The sequence below is a fragment of the Babylonia areolata genome, chromosome 23 (genome assembly GCF_041734735.1).
Source record: "Babylonia areolata isolate BAREFJ2019XMU chromosome 23, ASM4173473v1, whole genome shotgun sequence".
Classification (NCBI taxonomy): domain Eukaryota; kingdom Metazoa; phylum Mollusca; class Gastropoda; order Neogastropoda; family Buccinidae; genus Babylonia; species Babylonia areolata.
This window is the reverse complement of record NC_134898.1, coordinates 30,620,143-30,638,480: the sequence shown is the minus strand read 5'-3', so window position 1 is coordinate 30,638,480 and position 18,338 is coordinate 30,620,143. Positions and strand designations below refer to the sequence as shown.

General features: G+C 40.7%; 1 protein-coding gene across 1 annotated transcript in view; it reads left to right on the top strand.

The window, feature by feature from the left end:
* The window catches only part of LOC143297638 (uncharacterized), a 57,778-nt gene that overhangs the window by 25,633 nt on the left and 13,807 nt on the right, over positions 1–18,338 (top strand). Inside the window, exons 8-13 of the mRNA XM_076610056.1 lie at positions 117–212; positions 5,040–5,180; positions 7,828–8,112; positions 16,415–16,687; positions 17,688–17,881; positions 18,137–18,335. Of these exons, the coding sequence (XP_076466171.1) occupies positions 117–212; positions 5,040–5,180; positions 7,828–8,112; positions 16,415–16,687; positions 17,688–17,881; positions 18,137–18,335 (1,188 nt within the window). The remainder of the gene's footprint in view (positions 1–116; positions 213–5,039; positions 5,181–7,827; positions 8,113–16,414; positions 16,688–17,687; positions 17,882–18,136; positions 18,336–18,338) is intronic.

Below are 18,338 nucleotides of genomic sequence, written 5' to 3'. Positions count from 1 at the left end.
AGGAAGATGACAAAAGGGATTTTGTGAAGGGGAGAAGAATCTTCAGCATTGCAGTTTTAATCAAAGAAAGCAAAGTTGTGTGTTTTTCCCAAATGCCCCACATTACATGTTGACAGAAACCAAGGTGGGGGAGACGTGCTCAAATTCCGAACCTGATCATTGTCAAACTGGTGCAGAGTGTGTGGACACAGGCAGCAGCAACTTTCAGTGCCGTAAGAGAGAGATAGAGAGATAGTGTGTATTTTGTGTGCGTGTGTGTGTTTGTGTGTGAGTATGTTTGTACTGCAATAAAAAAAGTCAATAGACTTGACACCCAGACAGGCTATTTTTAGACTTACACTGATTGACAGATGCCAACACCTGGCAGCTGGCATGAACATGATGAAGGTCACATTGCACAGCTCTGATATTGGATTTTTTGACATGGTGTTTTGAATTTGACAGTATTCGTATAATTTGCGTCCGAACGTTTAGATATTTTGCTGACTTGTTGATGATACACTAACGTTACTGTGTGAAAATTTACATTGAATTTGGTTTCTCTGTCACTGAGAAAGTACTTGTCAAAAAGCGGTTCACTTTTATTGGGGACATACGATATAAATACGAATACTAACAGTTCCATTTTCTACCTGTTTTGACAGTGAGTGCCACTTCCTTTTGTTTTCCATTTTTGAAATTTCCTTTCTTTGTTACAGTCTTCAACTGGGTCCATGACACTGGAATGTCTAGGTCGGTAATCTTCACCGGCAGAAGTTTGTCTTCACATGTATGGCACGCTCTGTACATGCATTGATTTTTTTTTCAGTGGAGCACACAACGTTTTTGACAAGGATATCTGACTGGGCTGTTTTAAGTATCTTTGAAAGATGAAATGCGTCATCATTTCTGCATGAAAAATAGAATTTTCGCACATTTTGCAAAAACACGTCATTCAATCTGATGCTTTGGGGTAAATCTCCCAAAGAGGTTTAAGTCTCTAGGAAGCTGTGAAGCTGATATTGTACAGTCTCTGCTAGGTAGTTATTGTGCAAACAGGTCAGAGTCCTGTAGCAGCCATCGTTTCTTTTCTTTGCATTTAGTTATGGTGCTTTTCTTTCCTGGCAAGACTCTCGAGACTTCATCACTATGAAAGAATTTGACCAAAGATTTCTCATGAAATATAACCTGAAAGGCTGCCCTTTCTTCTTCAAATTTCTTTTTCCACTGAGCAACTCCAAGAGCTTTAAATGCTTGCGTTCTAACTCGGTACGCTCTGAGGATCTCTCTCGCAAGTGAGTTTTTTTTCCATGAGTTGCAATTTTCCCCTCTTCTGACTTAACAAGAAATGAAAGGAAACTATCATTCGTTTCACGCTTTTCTCCTCTGCCACTGGAAAAAAAAAATTCATAAGACCTTTGATTTTCAGTTTGGGTTTTCTATATCTCTGGAGTCTTTTCTTGTATGCCTACACACATGTTCTCCTCTTTTCAACTTTTGTTTTTAAAAAAAGACTGATTTTTCTTATCAGTATTTTAATTTCACAGTTCTGCTTGCATTGGACGCTTTATCCTTTGCGACCACAGGGACCAATGGAGGTGCTAATTGTTTTCCAAGCATTTTCTCCCAATTTCTATAAGCTTGTTGACTTGTTCCACTTCTGTTTTACTGCTGTATGTTTTCGGCATGTCATATCTTTCACAGACTTCTTCCTGCCGTCCTGTTCATCCCTAGTATTTTTCTCTCTGATACATCTGTCTGGTCTCGGGATCATCCCTCCTGTCCCTGTACCTCCTTTGCTTTTCAGCTGATGATAGGCCCATACTTTTACTACTGCAGTAGTATTTGAACATTTAAATACTTCCATCTGGTTGCGGTTAATAGAGTGTGTATAATCAACGGACGAAAAGAGAGAGAGCAAGAGAGAGAGAGAGACAGATAGACAGAGACAGACCAAGAGGGACACACACACACACACACACACACACACACAGAGAAAGAGAGTGAGAGACCCAGATTATTCATGACGAAAAAAGCAACAACCGTCATCATCAACTGAACTTTTAGTTCTAATGTCAAGTGCATATGCTTTAGTAACCTGACAATTGAGCATATAATTTTTCACTGTAGCTTGATGAAGCCTTTTGTACACGAAAGTTTGTCTTCACAAGTGACTGAGAACGTTGATGTTTTTGACTTTTTGCATTCATTATCAGTTGTTTCGCTTGTCTGTTTAACGACTTCTCTTTTACGAAGTCCTTTAAGTAATTTCCTGCAACTGTATTTAGAGGTTTTTTTTTCTTCTTCCAAATTTCACCCACATTTTTAACCCTCATTTGCCCAGTTTCCCCCAACCCTCCATTCATCCACATCTCCCACCCCTTCTAACCGATAATACTCAGATGTATTTATAAATACTTTAACAAAATGTCTTCAGTCACCGATATGTGATTAAACCAAAATTATTATTCTTCCTTTGAGAGAAAAAAAAAAAGCGATTTCAAGGTTTAACAAGAGAGGCAAGGCCTTCAAGACTCACTTGTGATACACTTTTAAAAAAAATCCAAGCTTTTTATGTATTGAGTATAATTTCAAAATGTAATGTTTAAGATGAGAAAGATCAGTTTAAAGCAAATTAAGTCCCCTAGCATTAATTACAGAGTAATTTCCTTTTTTTACTATCTGCACCAAAACGTTTGCAAAATAAATACAAATTCCATGCTTAGCAAAAGAAGTTCCTGTTTGAACAAAAAATGATAATAATGACTGCTCTTGTTGTTGTGTCAGAATAAGAGGTCAAAGTGCCGAGTTTAGAGAATACAAAAAATATAAATATAACAGTAAATGCAGTTTGCACATAATTAGGCTTTTTATTTTATTTTATTGTGCCCATCCCAGAGGTGCAATATTGTTTTAAACAAGATGACTGGAAAGAACTGAATTTTTCCTATTTGTTTGCCAAATTTGGTGTCAACTGACAAAGTATTTGCAGAGAAAATGTCAATGTTAAAGTTTACCACGGACACACGGACACACAGACACACACAGACACACACACACACACACACACACAGACAACCGAACACCGGGTTAAAACATAGGCTCACTTTGTTTACACAAGTGAGTCAAAAAGCACAAATCATGTCTTGGGTATCTTCATTAGTTTTCTTTATATAGTTTTGTCATTGCTGTTGTCAATATATCATTCCTGTTACTGCTCTTTTCATAACAGGAATGACGGTAACAGGAATGACAGTAACGGTAATGACGGTAACAGGAATGACGGTAATGACGGTAACAGGAATGACAGTAACAGGAATGATGGTAACAGGAATGACTGTAATGACGGTAACAGGAATGACAGTAACAGGAATGACTCGCAGTAATGACGGTAACAGGAATGATGGTACTGACGGCAACAGGAATGAGGGTAACAGGAATGACGGTAATGACGGTAACAGGAATGACAGTAACAATAATGACGGTAACAGGAATGACGGTAATGACGGTAACAGGAATGACAGTAACAATAATGACGGTAACAGGAATGACGGTAATGACGGTAACAGGAATGACGGTAACATGAATGACAGAACATTGGTTAAGAATTGATAATTTCTTTATTTTAGTGGAAAAAATTAATTTTCTGTTGCCAGTCACATTGAATCGTGTTCATCTTATTATTCAGCATTTTATATATTTTATGTACTCGTTATATTTTAGTTTGCCGTTGGTAACAGTAATGACTGTGATAAATGAAATCTCGTACCTTGGAGAACACTCGGGCGTACAGTGTTGTTGCATTCAATGCAGGAATCAGACTAGTGTTTCCCTACAGCTCTCAAAGGAAATTATACCATAGCAAAAACAGTCACTGGTGATTTCAGTGAATATTCAGTTTGAATGGCACCTTTTATGCCTCCGTAACAGGAATGACATCATATCTGGGGACACGTGATTTTCTGTTATCATAATTAAAAGAAAAAAAGTAAACAATTCTTAAATTCAGTATGCTAATGATCAATGGTTCTTTGTGAGTGAGGGGTTTCATTGCTGAAATTGTATGTTAACACCTTTTTTAAATTTTTTTTTACACTTTCTGCAGCCTACAAAACTTGTCCACCTGTGTGGGGACAGCCATATCGTAACCCCTCCATACCACATAACACAAACTTTCTACAAGAAGATGGCGGAATATCAAGTTTTTATACTTGTCAAATACTGACTGAAATGTATTGAATTAAAAACAGTAATAATGATAGTCAGGTGCATTCATGCAGCACATCTATATGTCAGTAATGATCTGGGACAGGAATTACACCATTTTCTGAAAAAGACCTATATAAGTGTTCATGTTGACGTGTTCAAGTGACAGAACTGAATCAAAGTGGAACAGGTGCGACCGGTTTCCAGTTTATTCACCATACCGCTGGAATACATTGTTTTGAAACAAGCACTATTAGTAACACCTTTCAGGGCCTTTAGTGTGTGTGTATGTGTACATGTATGTGTGTGTGTATTTGATTGTGAGCGCGTGTTAGAGGTGTGTGTGTGGGTGTGTGTGTGTGTGTGTGTGTGTGTGTGTGTGAGAGAGAGAGAGTATGTGTTTGTGCACTGTGTGTGTGCGCGTGCACGTGCTCAAGTGTCAACGCATGAATATGTAAAAGGCATTTTACTGCTATCGGCGTAGGACAATATGATTCCAGAAATTGTTGTTTCCTCACTGTGTGTTATTATATGATCTGCTTCTCTTCCTCTGCCTCCTCTGTTTCTTTGTATCTTTCTAATCTCCTCTCTGCTACTCTTTTATGTACTCATGTACATGAATGCACGCGCGCAGACACATATACACATGCACACACACACACACACACGCACACACGCACACACGTACATACCTTCTCCGAAAATAATGTCGAATAGCTGTATCTGGTGATTGATTCGTTACCTGTGATTATTACACGTGCTACATATGATTATGTGATATATGTTATTCGCAACATGTTAATGTGAATGTATCTCATTGTACTGTTCACCTGAAAGAAACCCCTATGTCACAGGGAAGAAATACGGAATCCATTGTGACGCGGATTCAGAATGCCAGACACCCCAGAGACAAACGTGTGTCGACGAAACTAGTGGTCAAAAGCTGTGCCTGTGTGATCATCAGTCCTTCAGACACAGTGACAAGTGTGAAAGCGGTAAGAAGGAGGTCCTGTAACTGTGTGGTTTTATCTCTGACTGACAGGTGACCACACACCGTGGGTTACTGATGTGTGGCTGAGATTGTGCTGACACTGCTTCTGTTGTCTGTCTGTCTGTCTGCCTTTTTGCCTTCCTATAAGTCTGTGTCTGTCTTTGACTTTCTGTCCTGTCCCCTCACACCCACCATACTTACACCCTGTGCGAATAGTCAGACAACAGTCCACCATACTTACGCCCAGGCCCAACAGTCAGTCAGAGAACAGTCCAACATACTTACACCCTGTGCGATTAGTCAGACAACAGTCCACCATACTTACACCCTGTCCCACCAGTCAGACAACAGTCCACCATACTTACACCCTGTCCCACCAGTCAGTCAGTCAACAGTCCTCCATACTTACACCCTGTCCCACCAGTCAGTCAGTCAACAGTCCTCCATACTTACACCCTGTCTCACCTGCCAGACAACAGTCCACCAAACTTACACCCTGTCCCACCAGTCAGACAACAGTTCACCATACTTACACCCTGTCCCACCAGTCAATAAACAATCAACCATACTCACACCCTGTCCCACCAGTCAGACAACAGTCCACCATACTTACACCCTGTCCCACCAGTCAATCAACAATCCACCATACTCACACCCTGTCCCACCAGTCAGACAACAGTCCACCATACTTACACCCTGTCCCACCAGTCAATCAACAATCCACCATACTCACACCCTGTCCCACCAGTCAGACAACAGTCCCCCATACTTACACCCTGTCCCACCAGTCAGACAACAGTCCACCATACTTACACCCTGTCCAACCAGTCAGACAGACAACAGTCCACCATACTCACACCCTGTCCCACCAGTCAGACAGACAACAGTCCACCATACTTACACCCTGTCCCACCAGTCAGACAACAGTCCACCATACTTACACCCTGTCCCACCAGTCAGACAGACAACAGTCCACCATACTTACACCCTGTCCCACCAGTCAATCAACAATCCACCATACTTACACCCTGTCCCACCAGTCAATCAACAATCCACCACACTTACACCCTGTCCCATCAGTCAATCAACAATCCACCATACTTACACCCTGTCCCACCAGTCAATCAACAATCCACCATACTTACACCCTATCCCACCAGTCAATCAACAATCCACCATACTCACACCCTGTCCCACCAGTCAATCAACAATCCACCATACTCACACCCTGTCCCACCAGTCAATCAACAATCCACCATACTTACACCCTGTCCCACCAGTCAACAGTCCACCATACTTACACCCTGTCCCACCAGTCAATCAACAGTCCACCATACTCACACCCTGTCCCACCAGTCAACAGTCCACCATACTCACACCCTGTCCCACCAGTCAACAGTCCACCATACTTACACCCTGTCCCACCAGTCAATCAACAGTCCACCATACTCACACCCTGTCCCACCAGTCAACAATCCACCATACTCACACCCTGTCCCACCAGACAACAGTCCACCATACTTACACCCTGTCCCACCAGTCAATCAACAGTCCACCATACTCACACCCTGTCCCACCAGTCAACAATCCACCATACTCACACCCTGTCCCACCAGACAACAGTCCACCATACTCACACCCTGTCCCACCAGTCAGACAGACAACAGTCCACCACACTTACACCCTGTCCCATCAGTCAATCAACAATCCACCACACTTGCACCCTGTCCCATCAGTCAATCAACAATCCACCATACTTACACCCTGTCACATCAGTCAATCAACAATCCACCATACTTACACCCTTTCCCACCAGTCAATCAACAATCCACCATACTTACACCCTGTCCCATCAGTCAATCAACAATCCACCATACTCACACCTTGTCCCACCAGTCAGACAACAGTCCACCATACTTACACCCTGTCCCACCAGTCAATCAACAATCCACCATACTCACACCCTGTCCCACCAGTCAGACAACAGTCCACCATACTTACACCCTGTCCCACCAGTCAGACAACAGTCCACCATACTTACACCCTGTCCCACCAGTCAGACAACAGTCCACCATACTTACACCCTGTCCCACCAGTCAGACAACAGTCCACCATATGTACACCCTATAAATTATCAAGACAGCCAACAATGACCTTTACGGAAGTGGGGGAAGAACACAGGCAAATTATGCAGGTGTTCACAAACGTAAAAGACCATGTGATAAACTATGGGAAAGTAAGATACCTTTTACAGTTGATGGACATTTACAATGTCCTGTTACATTGTCTTTTGTTCTAATGTGCGGGTGAGTAATTGTGTGTGAGTGTGTGTGTGTCAAAGAAAAAAACAAAAACTCAAAGTCAAAATGTTTATTTCAAGATGGTAATTGAATAAGCAACAACTGCTTTTTTGCATAAGCCATCTAAAAAAAAAAAATGATAAAAAAAATGAGAGTATGTGTGTCTGTATGGAGCTGCATGTGCGTGAATAGGTGTGTTTTTGTGTGTGCATTTGTGTGTATGCATGTGTGTGTGTACATGCGCGCGCACGTGTTTGTGTGTGTGTGTGTGTGTGTGTGTGTGTGTGTGTGTGTGTGTGTGTGTTGATATGATGTATTGAATCACTGCACAGTTTATGTCCATGTCAACAGTGACACAGCTGACAGCGACACAGCTGAAGATGTCCGGCACACACCAAGAAACCAGCATCAGTGTGACGTGGACACTTCCTCAGATATCTGCCGAGTACCAAGCTACACTGAACAATAGTCAAAAATCTGACTATGGGGACATATCCATGTACACCTTCACTGGTCTGACCCAGGGCACAGCCTTCACCTTTTCCGTCACCTCCAGGAAGGAGAGAAATCCGGGACACAACACTACAGCACCTAAGTACGCCACTGTGGTCTCTGGAGCTGTTCTGGTCTATACACGTGAGTTCTGATCTCTCTGAGTCTGTCTCTGTCTGTCCTTGTCTCTGTCTGTCTGTCTGTCTGTCTGTCTGTATCTCTGTCTCTCTCTCTCTCTCTGTCACACACACACACACACACACACACACACACACACACACACACACACACACACACACACACACACACTCACTCACACTCACACACACACACACACACACACAGAGTTTATGCAGAAGAAGTATTGAACAGAGAGCTGCAAGGGTACAGGATGAGCTTATGTGTATGTGATTTAGATGTGTGTAAAATGGTTGTGTGCAAAATGCACACATACACGAATGAAAGAGAGAAGAAGACATAGCGACATAATCATGCAAGAAATACAGAAGGGATGAGAGAGATTGAAAGGGATACGAGCAAAAAAGAGGGAGGGGTGTGCACTGAGACGTGAAAATCGTGCAGACTGTTAAGCAACAGGATACACCGATGTGATTTAGATTGGAACAGAATATATGTTCATCACAAAGTCTGCCGGGGTCACAGGAGATGATTTTTATATCGACGTGCGTGTGGTGACCAGACAAGTTGAAACACACATTTGTAGGAAACTTAGTCTTCGAGTTTCTGTTTATTCGATTATTTTCCCATTACATGTAGGTCATTGATTTACTTTTTAATTAAGAAATCGTCTGTGTGTTTTTGTTGCTGTTGTTGTTGTTTTATTTCTTGTTACTATCTGTTATGATTTTAGCTAATTGATGAAGGCACCACGTGGAACTCAGAGAGGTAACCAGAATAGTTAAGTCAGTGAGTCAGCAGCAGTATTATGGTGGAAACCCACGCTAATATAGGCCGACAGCATTTCATAACCTGAAAGACAGAATTATCTGTGGACCAGGTCATACACTGAAGACAGAATCACCTATGGAGCAGGTCACACTCTGAAGACAGAATTGCCTGTGGAGCAGGTCACACACTGAAGACAAAATTACCTGTGAAGCAGGTCACACACTGAAGACAAACAGAATTACCTGTGAAGCGGGTCACACACTGAAGACAGACAGAATTATCTGTGAAGCAGGTCACACATCGAAGACAGACAGAATTACCTGTGGAGCAGGTCACACACTGAAGACAGACAGAATTACCTGTGGAGCAGGTCACACACTGAAGACAGAATTACCTATGGAGCAGGTCACACACTGAAGACAGACAGAATTACCTGTGAAGCAGGTCACACACTGAAGACAGACATAATTTTGTTTAAACATTTTTTTAAATTTTCCAAAAACATGTATACAATACAGAGAATAGTATGAAACAAACAATATACAACGAACAGTAGCATCTTCCACTACAGAGAGAGAGAGATAAGACAAAATAAGACAAAACAGACTATAGCAAGGCAAAACAAATCTGTAACAACAACATCAACAGCAATAACAACAACAACAAACAAAACAAAACAAAAAAAAACAAAAAAAGGGGGAAGATTTGTCCAATCATTCAATCAATCAATGTTTACACCTTAATGATTGTAGTAATCATGCTGATTTAAGATGACATTAATAGTAAATAGCCTGGACCAGTTGTAACATAGCAACAGCATCAAATGTGTCAACTATTACAGTAATGGTATCTTGGGTAAGGCGAAAGCGAGTGGTGACATTATAATGTCATAATAATAAGGAGCATGAGTATACCACTTCTGCATTATTGGAAAAGAAAGCTTGTAGTTGATCACATTGTAAAGACAACAGCAACCATAAAAGTTAAAAAAATAAACAAATGATACATATAAGAAATAAATAAAGACATGTTAGTACAAAGTAAGGACTGTTATACAGAATGGTAACTATGGAACATGCGAAATTATGATTAAGTAACAGTTTCCATAATTGGAAGGTAACTGTTCCACTTTGTACGGTAAAGCATGATGGTTCATTAGTATATAAGATGCATGTTCTTCGATTTTGTATCTGTGAGCTGTGTTTTAAATGCATTGAGTTGTGGTGGTTGTTTATTGAATTTGCATTTGTACAGAAAGTTTTTGGCCAGTAAAATAATAAAATCTAAAATGTCATCTGTAGCAAATGCGTGTGAGTTTCCAAATAAAACTAATTCTTCACATAACTGGGCATTGTATACATTATTGCATTTGTTATTAATATCAGTTTGGAAAGCAGTCCAAAATCTCTGCACAATCTCACATCTCCAAAAAAGGTGTTCAATGGTTTCTGGATGTGATCCACAGAAGCTACATTTATCATTATGAGAGATATTCATCTGTTTCAGTGATTTGTTTGTTGCAATAATCCTATGAACTATTCTTATTTGAAACCATTTTAAGTTAACGTCACTTATTTTGTGTATTTTGTGAAATGTCTGTTTCCAATTAATGTTCAGTTGCAACAAATCGTTCCATTTCTTACAGCATTTAGGGGTCGTATTGTTTTTAACTAGAGTATGGTAATAAACTTTTGTTCCTGTTTTCACTGAATATATCATTTGTAATGATTTTCTCATCTGCAAAGCAGTGTTATTATCAATTTTAATGTTTAGGGTTTTTTTAAATATAATTTCTAACTGACCTTATGCAACCATCTAAAGTAAGGAAATTTGTTATATTTCCATGCTTTTGACTAAAATCTTCATAGGAAAGGAAACTACTGTCCCCGTGCACTGGATGAGAAATATTCCAGACCCCCTTTTCCATCCAATTTCTGTATGATAAAATCTTACTTCCAATTTTAATATTTTGGTTCAGAAAGATTGGTTCTGCTAAAACTTCTTTGCTACTTAATAGTGGGACCTTCTGACAAAATTCTTTGTAGGCTTGGAAAACATGAATCCAGAACTTATTCTTATCATTAGGTGTTGGTAGACAGGGTCCATATCTATCAATATCTTCGATAACTGGATTGCTTTCTTTTATTATTATTGTCCATTTATGGTTTGAAAACTTTAATTTACGTATCCAGCTCAGTTTAAGACCTTTAATAAATTGTTTGATGTCAAACATTCCTAATCCTCCTAATATTGTGCTTTTAATTACTGTTTTTCTACTTATTCGATCCTGTTTTTTGTTCCAAATGAACTTGAAACATGCCTTCTGCAGCTCATCAATATATTCATCAGGTGGATTTGGTAGAAATATCCATAACTGGGTTATTTTTGATAAAATCAGTGACTTGAGAACAGCTATCCTTCCTAAAGGAGTAATCGGTCTATTTATCCATATTCTAAATAACATTCTAATTTCAGACATTTTGTCTTTATAGTTTAATTCCTCACATTCTTCTAAATCAACAGTAAACCACACTCCTAAGATTTTAAATTTTGGTGGGTTCCACACCATTTTTAAATGAGGTAGATATCTAATTTGACATTGTTTTCTGCTACCCAGCCATATTGCTTGAGTTTTACCTGTATTCATAAATAATCCTGAAAAACTACTAAACGAGTCAGTTGTCCTTATGATCTCCTCAAACGATATTCTATCTTCTTTGGTCATCAGTTGGGTGTCATCTGCAAACTGTGCAATTTTATGATCTGTATTGTTAATATTAATACCTTTAATAAGTTTGTTTTCTCTTATCATTATGCCAAGGATTTCAACACATAAAAGAAATAAGTAGGGTGAAATGGGATCACCTTGACGACATCCTCTCTCTACTGGAAACCAAGAAGACGCCGTTCCGTTTACTACTACTGCTGATTTAATATTTTGATAAAAAGTACTTATCCATCTACAGAAGACTGGACCAAATCCAAATGCTTTTGACACTTTCATCATGAAAGTGAAGTCAACAGTATCAAACGCTTTTTCAAAATCTATACAAATCAATAAACCAGGCAACTGCTTTGAATTTAAATAATGAATCATATCATATATTAATCTAATATTGTCACCAATAAATCTGTCAGACATAAATCCTGTTTGGTCATCACTAATTAAAGAGGACAGCACAGACTTAACTCTATTTGTTAAGCAAGAAGATCCAATTTTATAAACAACATTTAATAAAGATATCGGTCTCCAGTTCTTAATAAATTCTCTTGGTTTGTCACCCTTTGGTATACAAATTATTATGCCTTCTTTCTGTGTTTGTGACAGTTCACCTTTCTTCAAACCTTCATTTAGTGACCTGACAATTAAGTATCCAAGATCCTTCCAAAAGAATTTTAAAAATTCGGCAGAAAAGCCGTCAGTACCTGGACTCTTATTGTTCTGCATGCGTTTAAGTGCCTGGGTAGCTTCTTCATAAGTAATTTCACCCTCAAGGTTTTCTATTTCTATATTACTAAGTTTAGGCATTTCCTTCACAATATCTGCTATTTCACATGTTTGAATAAGTCTCTTTTTATATAAATGTTTATAGAAATCATGAACCTCCTTTAATATTACATTATGTTCATGGAGTTCTTCTCCTTTGTCTGTAACTAATTTCTTCATACTCTTATTTACAAAGTGCCTTTTTTCAAGATTACAGAAGTATTTTGATACTTTTTCTCCTTCTGCTATCCATCTGGCCCTTGAACGCATGAGTACTCCTTCCATCTTCTTTTTTCTAATATCTACAAGCTTTAACTTATTCTCTTCTATTCTATCATATTCTTGACATGTTCTGACATTCCTGCTTTCTAAGTTCTGTATTTCTAACTGTTGTTCTTCCTCCTCTGTTTTACGTTTTTTCATTGTGGCATATGAGATTGTTTTTGATCTAATCTTCATTAATAGAACATCTAACAATAATTGGTCTGATATTACAAACTGTATTTCGGACATTGGAATGTTTCTTAATTCTTCATAATTGTATACTGGAACTGCATATTCTCTAATAACTTGTTTGATTTCTTCTTTGATTTCATTTACATAACCTATATCTTTCAGTAAAGAATTGTTGAATTTCCAAAAAGACTTTCGTTTAATTTTTTCACCAAATGAAAGTTTAAGAACTATCATTGAATGGTCTGTCCTATAGCCATATTGGATGTCTGCTTCATGTATATACTGTATCAAACATTCAGATATAAGGAAGAAGTCCAAACGGCTCTGTTGAAAAGGGGATGGTCTACGCCATGTAAAACGTGTACTATCAGGGTTTAAGTCTCGCCAAACATCATACATATCTAAGTTTATCATAATATCTTCTACTTTGTTTCTAGCTTTAGGGTTATTTATGTGTTTATAATTAAAATAATCTTTATGTGAGTCAAGAACTAGATTCCAGTCACCTCCAATAATCAGGTTTGGGTATCCAAACTGTGTAATATTTTTTTCCAGTTCATCATAAAATTCTGGGGAATCTTTGTTTGGGCCATAAATGTTTACAATTAAGAAATCCTTTTCTACTGTTGTAAAGGAAATAATTATGCAGTTTCCATTAGGATCCTTGTACACCTTTTTAATTTTAAATTCAAAGTTGTTATTGAACATAACAGCAACACCTCTGGATTGTGAATTATGAGATGCAAAGTGACAAGTATAACCCCATTCAGATCTAACATACGATTCAATATTTGGGTCGAAATGTGTATCTTGAAGGAGATAAATGGAGTGTTTCTTTTGTCTAAGAAAGTGAAAAACATCTCTCCTCTTTTTAACGTTACCCAGTCCTTGACAGTTCATGGAAACAATGCTTATATTTTCCATTTTATTTTATTATTATGGTGGCTATTATATCAAGTAATTAATGGCTTATACTATATTTTCTAGTGGAGTCTAGAGGGCATCCACTAAGACAGACAGAATTACCTATGGAGCAGGGCACACACTGAAGACAGACAGAATTACCTGTGAAGCAGGTCACATACTGAAGGCAGACAGAATTACCTATGGAGCAGGTCACACACTGGACAGACAAAATTACCTGTGGAGCAGGTCACACACTGAAGACAGAATTACCTGTGGAGCAGGTCACACACTGAAGACAGAATTACCTGTGAAGCAGGTCACACACTTAGGACAGACAGAATTACCTATGGAGCAGGTCACATACTGAAGGCAGACAAAATTACCTGTGGAGCAGGTCACACACAGAAGACAGACTGAATTATCTATGGAGCAGGTCACATACTGAAGGCAGACAAAATTACCTGTGGAGCAGGTCACACACTGAAGACAGAATTACCTCTGAAGCAGGTCACGCACTGAAGACAGACAGAATTACCTGTGAAGCAGGTCACACACTGAAGACAGACAGAATTACCTGTGAAGCAGGTCACACACTGAAGACAGACATAATTACCTGTGAAGCAGGTCACACACTGAAGACAGACAGAATTACCTGTGAAGCAGGTCACACACTGAAGACAGACAGAATTACCTGTGAAGCAGGTCACACACTGAAGACAGAATTACCTGTGAAGCAGGTCACACAATGAAGACAGAATTACCTCTGAAGCAGGTCACGCACTGAAGACAGACAGAATTACCTGTGAAGCAGGTCACACACTGAAGACAGAATTACTTGTGAAGCAGGTCACACACTGAAGATAGACAGAATTACCTATGGAGCAGGGCACACACTGAAGACAGACAGAATTACCTGTGAAGCAGGTCACATACTGAAGGCAGACAGAATTACCTATGGAGCAGGTCACACACTGGACAGACAAAATTACCTGTGGAGCAGGTCACACACTGAAGACAGAATTACCTGTGGAGCAGGTCACACACTGAAGACAGAATTACCTGTGAAGCAGGTCACACACTTAGGACAGACAGAATTACCTATGGAGCAGGTCACATACTGAAGGCAGACAAAATTACCTGTGGAGCAGGTCACACACTGAAGACAGAATTACCTCTGAAGCAGGTCACGCACTGAAGACAGACAGAATTACCTGTGAAGCAGGTCACACACTGAAGACAGACAGAATTACCTGTGAAGCAGGTCACACACTGAAGACAGACATAATTACCTGTGAAGCAGGTCACACACTGAAGACAGACAGAATTACCTGTGAAGCAGGTCACACACTGAAGACAGACAGAATTACCTGTGAAGCAGGTCACACACTGAAGACAGAATTACCTGTGAAGCAGGTCACACAATGAAGACAGAATTACCTCTGAAGCAGGTCACGCACTGAAGACAGACAGAATTACCTGTGAAGCAGGTCACACACTGAAGACAGAATTACTTGTGAAGCAGGTCACACACTGAAGATAGACAGAATTACCTATGGAGCAGGGCACACACTGAAGACAGACAGAATTACCTGTGAAGCAGGTCACATACTGAAGGCAGACAGAATTACCTATGGAGCAGGTCACACACTGGACAGACAAAATTACCTGTGGAGCAGGTCACACACTGAAGACAGAATTACCTGTGGAGCAGGTCACACACTGAAGACAGAATTACCTGTGAAGCAGGTCACACACTTAGGACAGACAGAATTACCTATGGAGCAGGTCACATACTGAAGGCAGACAAAATTACCTGTGGAGCAGGTCACACACAGAAGACAGACTGAATTATCTATGGAGCAGGTCACATACTGAAGGCAGACAAAATTACCTGTGGAGCAGGTCACACACTGAAGACAGAATTACCTCTGAAGCAGGTCACGCACTGAAGACAGACAGAATTACCTGTGAAGCAGGTCACACACTGAAGACAGACAGAATTACCTGTGAAGCAGGTCACACACTGAAGACAGACATAATTACCTGTGAAGCAGGTCACACACTGAAGACAGACAGAATTACCTGTGAAGCAGGTCACACACTGAAGACAGACAGAATTACCTGTGAAGCAGGTCACACACTGAAGACAGACAGAATTACCTGTGAAGCAGGTCACACACTGAAGACAGAATTACCTGTGAAGCAGGTCACACAATGAAGACAGAATTACCTCTGAAGCAGGTCACGCACTGAAGACAGACAGAATTACCTGTGAAGCAGGTCACACACTGAAGACAGAATTACTTGTGAAGCAGGTCACACACTGAAGATAGACAGAATTACCTATGGAGCAGGGCACACACTGAAGACAGACAGAATTACCTGTGAAGCAGGTCACATACTGAAGGCAGACAGAATTACCTATGGAGCAGGTCACACACTGGACAGACAAAATTACCTGTGAAGCAGGTCACACAATGAAGACAGAATTACCTCTGAAGCAGGTCACGCACTGAAGACAGACAGAATTACCTGTGAAGCAGGTCACACACTGAAGACAGAATTACTTGTGAAGCAGGTCACACACTGAAGATAGACAGAATTACCTATGGAGCAGGTTACACTGAAGACAGACAGAATTACCTGTGGAGCAGGTCACACACACTGAGGTCTCCCCTCTGTCCACAGGACCTGCACAGCCCGGACCTCTGCTGTCTGACAGACTGCCTGGACCTAACGTGACCCTGACCTTCACTGCCTCTATGGGTCACGTGGACAGCTACAGTGTCACTGCCACACCACAAAAGCCCCTCCACACTGCAGTCATCGTCAACAGCAGCATGAACAGTGTCGTCATTCCTGGTCTGGTGGCCGGGGAGTATTACAATGTGTCCATCACCGCCATCAGCAACAACATCGACAGTGCTGTCAGGACAGACACCTTCAGGGTCAACGCAAAGCGTGAGCGATTCTTCTTTTCTCTTTATTGACTGGACACACACACACACATGCATGCACACGTGCTCGTGCGTACGCAGTTACACATACACACAATTCGTTTTTTCTGACCGTATTATATCACACCACTTTTTCTTTTTCTTCTTTCACATACTCATATTTACCTTTCATGCACCACTTTTGCCCACACGCCTTAACTAATCACTTTAATTTTTTCCCTTATCGTCTGGTGCAGCAGTTGACCCAGTGTGTCTTGAGGCATGCATTTTGAGAATATTCGATGTCTGTGTACATTTGCCAGGACTTTTTGATGTTCTAGTGTTCTGATGTATGCATTCTAAACATGTATGACAGGTGGTTACATCTGTCTGGGTTTATTGTTGCCCTAGCGTGAATTAGATATTGAATGTTAGATATTGAAGCTTTTCTGTCATCCATCCTCTCTCTCTTCCTCCTCTGTCTTAACCTAATACGTACCCCCCCACACCCCACACCCCCCCAAAAAATCTGTCACCTGTATCATGACAGTTGACCGTCCCTATCTTCCCTTTTAATGTTTACATTTGTTTACATGCCAGTGGTTTTGTTGACCTAGTGAATGTATGTAACAGTGCATGCAGAGTTAGAAGTGGTAGGGCACATCCTTTCCATTGAGCATCTCTCCCAGAAGGCGCCGTCCCTTGATCAGTCTAAAGGTAAAGCGAAAGCGAGCAAGGGACAGCTAGGAAGAGTGGTCATAGGAAAGGTTTAAAGTGGCAAGACATTCACTCCCTTCCCAGCAAGGGAAGAAAAGCCAATACTCCTAAGACTGACATTTTTATATGATTTTACAATTATGTGTATTGTGATTACATTGCACATGTAATGGCATGATATTACATCACATTAGCTTACATTACGTTGCATGTGGTCCCGTTACCATACATCACATCACGTTATACTAGATCACGTCACCTTACATCTCATCATGTTACATGACATTCCGTAACATAACTGTGTACAGCTGTGGGCCAGGTGTCCAACCTGACACAGAAAGCCCAAGGCAGCCGGTGGACAGAACTGAAGTGGAATCGACCTGTCAACCCCAACGGTGTCATCAGTGGTTACACTGTCAGAGTGGTGTTGGAGTCTGACCAGCAGTCCTGTATCTCTGGTGTGGCCGTCAACTGTTCTGACTGTGTCTACAATAGCACCGAGGTTTGTGTCTGTTGTGTGATCGCGGACGCGCACACACACACACACACACACACACACACACGATAATCATACCAGAATGTCTGTCTGGTGACTCCACACACCAGCAGGTGCACACACACACACACACACACACACACACACACACACACATGCACACACACACACAGAGTCACACACACATACACAGGCTCAGACACACACACACACACACACACACACACACACACACACTGATCACAACTGAATGGCTGACAGGTGACCCCAGACACCAGCACGTGTACACACAGCACGGTGAAAACTCTGACCAAGGCCGATCTAGGAAATGAAAGCTTTGTGGTGGAGGTCAACGTGACCCAGCTGAAGCCTTACGTGCAATACCAGGTGGAGGCGATGGCATACAACGAGGAAGGTGCGGGCTACCCTGACAGTCTGACCTTCCTCACAGACTCTGAAGGTA